General features: G+C 44.0%; 1 protein-coding gene across 1 annotated transcript in view; it reads left to right on the forward strand.

Moving 5' to 3' along the window:
* Positions 1-6000, forward strand: part of Naa40 (N-alpha-acetyltransferase 40) — a 123093-nt gene that overhangs the window by 25857 nt on the left and 91236 nt on the right. Inside the window, exon 2 of the mRNA XM_068345967.1 lies at positions 648-770. Within this exon, the coding sequence (XP_068202068.1) occupies positions 648-770 (123 nt within the window). The remainder of the gene's footprint in view (positions 1-647; positions 771-6000) is intronic.

A 6000-nucleotide genomic window follows, 5' to 3' on the forward strand; every position in this document is an offset into this window, starting at 1 on the left:
CAACCACGCGGGTTGCTCAGGCCGCTAATGCGTGAGTATGCATGTAAGTTGAGCGAGGTGTCAGGGTGAGTCCTTTATAAGCTCTTGCCATAGCGCAGAGGAACATCCCGGGTCAAAAACCAGCTACATGTAGTTGGTTAGGACTTCCATCCACCTAGGGTGAGTCTTCCTTATGAAAAGCGAAAGAGTTTTTATTGTTCCTAATGAAACAAATCTTAAGCTCTTTACACAATTTTTTCCTGCCTGCAATCAAAAGTGACGATAGAACATGTGTGTTTGTGTGAGCTGGGTAGCCGGTACTACCCCCTTCCCCTAGGCTAACTAGCAGTGGGCAGTTATACCTCACTTAAAGTCTTATTGCTAGTCTTCCAGCTTTGCTGAAAGTATACAGTATTCTCTATAAAGAGCTCAAGGTTTGTATCATTAGGAAAAATACAAATTACTTTTAAATTTGCCATGTTAAGGGGATAAACCATTCAGCTGTACAATATTTGCAGATTTCTATACGGTACATTGATTATTAGTTATGGTTTTTATATTAATTTATTGTATAATTTAAAAAGATTTCAGTAAGGTAACATAAGTGGCATACTCTTTATTGTATTTTTAATGCTTATCTAACATATGGTGGTCTCTTGTTTTTACAGAATAATAATAAAGGCAAGAAAAACAAGTCAAAAGGTCAAGGTAAAGAGCGTCGTGCACAGTTAAAGGCAGAAAAGGCAAAGGATGCTGCTGCTCGGCTTCTTGTAAAACAAGCTAATGAAATTGTAGGTATTTTTTCTAAGTAATGTAATTTTGTTCCCACACATGATACAAATCATCAACCTTTAATAGGAGTATGACTTCAGCCAAGCTGAAATAATTGTTAAACTTTTAACGAGGTAAGCATAGTTGCTTGTTTGGTGGAGTGTAGGCCCATCCACCCAACAGGTAGAGCAACTCTCCCTTTAATTTGGCCACTGGACAGCACAGACATAGTTCTCATCATCTTCACATGGCTGTTTCAATCATTTACTTTGCTTTCAGATTGAATAAATGATTTTGCAGGCAATCGTGCTTGAGGAATATTGATGTTTTCTGTGCTATCTGCCATCATCCAACATATTTGTTCCTGCTGGTCGACATGTTTGTTGCTGTGCTATCCCTTGTGTGTGGCTGCACAATGACTATGAAAAGGGAAATCTAAGAAAGTTGGTTTTCCTTAGACATCGCTGGTGCTCCCTTTGAGAAAGAGTTCTGCTTCTGCATGAATGTGCTAAGGACATATCACCTGTTTGTGATGTGGTCTCTCTCTGTAACAGTGTTGTCATCAGCCTGCATGATTCTGGAGATTGCAAACTTTAAGTTCTTCCTTTTCTTCTGCCTCATCTTCATCAAAGTGCTCTCGGCAACTTTGAGTGGACAAAAAAGTAGAAAGCGTCTTTGAGAAAGTCCTTGAAGACCAGTCACAGGGAGTTGCATACGTGTGACTCCTGCTGTTTCTCTCCCTGTGGGAGATACAGTGCAGTACCAGAAACCTTTTCTTAGTAAGTGCCTGGAGTTGTCCCATAGGAGGAAGAAACATTGGTACTCACAACTCTTGTATGAGCCTAATATGCACACTGGTGGTTGGGTGGAAGGGCACAGTCTTCTTTTCCCACTTCCTACATGATATCTCTCTTTCAGGAGAGAAAGAAGCCATATATATTGAAGAGATATTGGTAGGCAATGCTGTTGTTTGTATCTCCTTTGCCTGTTACCTATATGCCACCGATTCCTCTGGATGGGCTCGTGGGTGAAGCAGCGCTGTATCAACACGCAACCCTCCTTACTGGAATGTGTATCGGTATGAGTTACAGGAGCTCTTCTACCTTTGCTTGGTTTCATGCAAGACCAAGCACAAGGACTGCTGGTCAGGATTTAAGTAGCGGCCATCATCCCTCTCATACCTTGGGATGTTCCCTACACGCTTTGTTGATACCAATGTCACACCCACTGTTAATGTAAGCTGCCTCGAAGAAATATACCTGAGGTGAAGGATTCTTCAGATTGTTCCTCTAGCTCAACCAAGCGAGAAGAAGCTTACCTGTCTGTCTTTCCCAGTGTATGTGTGGGAGGAATGGTACGGAATGGGAGTGTATTTACTCGGGAAGATGATCTGAGGTTACTTATCAGGAACGCTTCCTTCCCCGAAAATACGTTTGGTACGTTTTGGTTCTTTAGAACCTATGGTATCTGCTTTGTTCCAAATTTTTCAGTGCACAATACCAGTGGAAGAGGAACTTATTGTTCTCATTGCTAGTATGGGGTAGGAGATCTTCCCTTTTAGAGCACCAAGGTTTCCTCATGCTTTTTCCCCTAGTGTTTTGCTCTCTCGGAATGTTCCGATTTTGTTCCCTCCCGGCAAAGCAAGTCTTCTCATTCTTGTTCTCCATGATTCTTGCTTCTTGCGGGCTTGGCCGCATGCCTCAGTTAGTAACCATATGATCGGTATCAGTGTGCGGGAATAACATGATTTGGAACCACATGATTGGAATTAGCTTTTGTTCTTTTGGTGATTGTCACTCTTGAGTCACCAGGGAACTTGTACACCTGTTACCTGTTCCTTCTTAGCACTATCAGCCCAGTTCTGCTGCCCCAAAGAGAAGGTACAAGAGGTTACTGAAGCACAGGAAGACCAATAGGGCCTAGTTTCATGGGACTTCAACCAATTCCTCTGCATGATTTTGTGGGAGGATCAGCACTGTACTGAAACCCAACGCAGGGAAGGGTTTTTCAGTACAGAGCTCAGTATTGCTGGTCAGGAAAATTTACAGCTGCCCTCTTCCCTCTTCTGCTTCAGGACATTGCCAATATGCCACGGTAACCCCAACTCGAGCTCTTCTTGTCCGCCAAGACTGTGCTCCTCTGACACCAAAATCTTCCGATCAGTCATGCATTAGGGATTGGAATAGGTGACTTCTCAGGTCAGACCTCAGCATTGATACAAGCACTGAGATACCACATCGTAATGGAGGATAGATATTCATGACTACCTGATCCAATGTATGGTGACTTTCAGGGGCCCAGGCCTTTCAAAATCAGCCACTGCCAGTCTTCTTCAAGCTAAATTAACCTGACTGTGTCAGGATGGGTGGTCTAGGTAGGAAAGGAGGAAGGGGACACTGAGGTAGGCAATCGTCTCCTCAGCTGCCGTGAGTTGGGGGATACCTGTTAGGCTATTGAACAACATGACAGTGACACAGGGCAGAAAGTTGGCTAGTGAAATTCATTTGGTATGGGTACCGCCTTCCTTTCACCAGCTCTCCCCATCACCTCACTCACTCTCTGATGATATTCCAGCTATTCCCTGTAGAATCGCTTTAGGCTGTGGGTCTTAAGGCTGAAATGACAGCAATTATGGACAAGAATGTGCTAAAATTCATTCAAGATGAGTTTCCTGGCTTTGACACTTGACTGTTCCTTGTGGAGACCACTCATCAGCCTCTGCTCTTAGCAAGTTCCTTCTACAATGATGGAGACACTAAGCTTGTGCAGGCATCAGGAAAGAAGGTTTCATGTTTTCTGTGGATCTGAAGGATACATATAACCAAATACCAATCCATTGATCCAACAGAAAGTACCTCCAGTTTTTCCTTGAGGGAGCTGTGTATCAGTTCAAAGCCCTGTGCTTTGGTCTGTTACTGATCCATAGGTGTTCACACAAGTGTTCACCCTCGTCTCAGCTTGGAATCACTCGAATAGGCTTTGTCTTTTAAGTATCATGTTTATTGGGAGATCTTTCAAAGAGGTGTTTGCTCCTGGATTGAGATAAGCTTCTTTCCTTTAGCCACAATCTGGATATCGTAATCAATTACACCCCCAAGATAAGAATGAAGTACCCTGGGATGATAGACACTGCAGTGGCGGCGAGTCTTTCTAACAGACTTGGGGAGGTAGTGCAACTGTTTCTGATCAGTCGACGATTTCCAGTCAGTCGGTGGACATTTTTCGTCGTTGGAAAAAACTAATGCCTCATAGATGCTGGGAAAAGCTAATGCCTCATAGATGCTGCCACCAGAGTTTGCTACAGTGGTGTCTGAAGTGTCTCTGGTCACCAGCCGCAGATCCTTCCCCGCCTGTTTATTCCAGTTGAACTAGAAATGAGGGACGATGGAGTGGAGGCTAAATGACAAAACTACAGCAAAGGAGTTCCACTTGGACTCCCTGCTTCTGGAAATGCTGTTGTTCAGAAACACATTAAACAGGTTGGGGCACACTTGAGGTGCCAAACTGCCTCTGGATTGCAGTCAGAAGAAAAGTTTCTGCTCATAAGCCTGTTGGAAATGCAAGCGGCACTAATGGCTTTTCAAATTTTCCAACATACAGTAGTTTGATAGGGCACTCGGTAACGCAACACTATGGTAGAGGTTTACTTCAACAGACAGGGAGGAACTACTGTATCTCGCAGTCCTACTGGGAGTTAGACAGGCATACACTTGGGCATTGAACAGTGTAGTAGAACTGTCAACAAGATTCATCCCCAGCTAGAGGAATGTTCTTTCAGACACACTCAGCCATCTAGTCGGAGTGGTCTCTATTACTCTGTTAGGCTATTGAACAACATGACAGTGACACAGGGCAGAAAGTTGGCTAGTGAAATTCATTTGGTATGGGTACCGCCTTCCTTTCACCAGCTCTCCCCATCACCTCACTCACTCTCTGATGATATTCCAGCTATTCCCTGTAGAATCGCTTTAGGCTGTGGGTCTTAAGGCTGAAATGACAGCAATTATGGACAAGAATGTGCTAAAATTCATTCAAGATGAGTTTCCTGGCTTTGACACTTGACTGTTCCTTGTGGAGACCACTCATCAGCCTCTGCTCTTAGCAAGTTCCTTCTACAATGATGGAGACACTAAGCTTGTGCAGGCATCAGGAAAGAAGGTTTCATGTTTTCTGTGGATCTGAAGGATACATATAACCAAATACCAATCCATTGATCCAACAGAAAGTACCTCCAGTTTTTCCTTGAGGGAGCTGTGTATCAGTTCAAAGCCCTGTGCTTTGGTCTGTTACTGATCCATAGGTGTTCACACAAGTGTTCACCCTCGTCTCAGCTTGGAATCACTCGAATAGGCTTTGTCTTTTAAGTATCGTGTTTATTGGGAGATCTTTCAAAGAGGTGTTTGCTCCTGGATTGAGATAAGCTTCTTTCCTTTAGCCACAATCTGGATATCGTAATCAATTACACCCCCAAGATAAGAATGAAGTACCCTGGGATGATAGACACTGCAGTGGCGGCGAGTCTTTCTAACAGACTTGGGGAGGTAGTGCAACTGTTTCTGATCAGTCGACGATTTCCAGTCAGTCGGTGGACATTTTTCGTCGTTGGAAAAAACTAATGCCTCATAGATGCTGGGAAAAGCTAATGCCTCATAGATGCTGCCACCAGAGTTTGCTACAGTGGTGTCTGAAGTGTCTCTGGTCACCAGCCGCAGATCCTTCCCCTCCTGTTTATTCCAGTTGAACTAGAAATGAGGGACGATGGAGTGGAGGCTAAATGACAAAACTACAGCAAAGGAGTTCCACTTGGACTCCCTGCTTCTGGAAATGCTGTTGTTCAGAAACACATTAAACAGGTTGGGGCACACTTGAGGTGCCAAACTGCCTCTGGATTGCAGTCAGAAGAAAAGTTTCTGCTCATAAGCCTGTTGGAAATGCAAGCGGCACTAATGGCTTTTCAAATTTTCCAACATACAGTAGTTTGATAGGGCACTCGGTAACGCAACACTACGGTAGAGGTTTACTTCAACAGACAGGGAGGAACTACTGTATCTCGCAGTCCTACTGGGAGTTAGACAGGCATACACTTGGGCATTGAACAGTGTAGTAGAACTGTCAACAAGATTCATCCCCAGCTAGAGGAATGTTCTTTCAGACACACTCAGCCATCTAGTCGGAGTGGTCTCTATTACTCTTGAGTGGTGGACTGGCTTCTTGCCCTTAGGGTTTATTCATCGATCAACTTATGTGCCA

The sequence above is a fragment of the Palaemon carinicauda genome, chromosome 22 (genome assembly GCF_036898095.1).
Source record: "Palaemon carinicauda isolate YSFRI2023 chromosome 22, ASM3689809v2, whole genome shotgun sequence".
Classification (NCBI taxonomy): domain Eukaryota; kingdom Metazoa; phylum Arthropoda; class Malacostraca; order Decapoda; family Palaemonidae; genus Palaemon; species Palaemon carinicauda.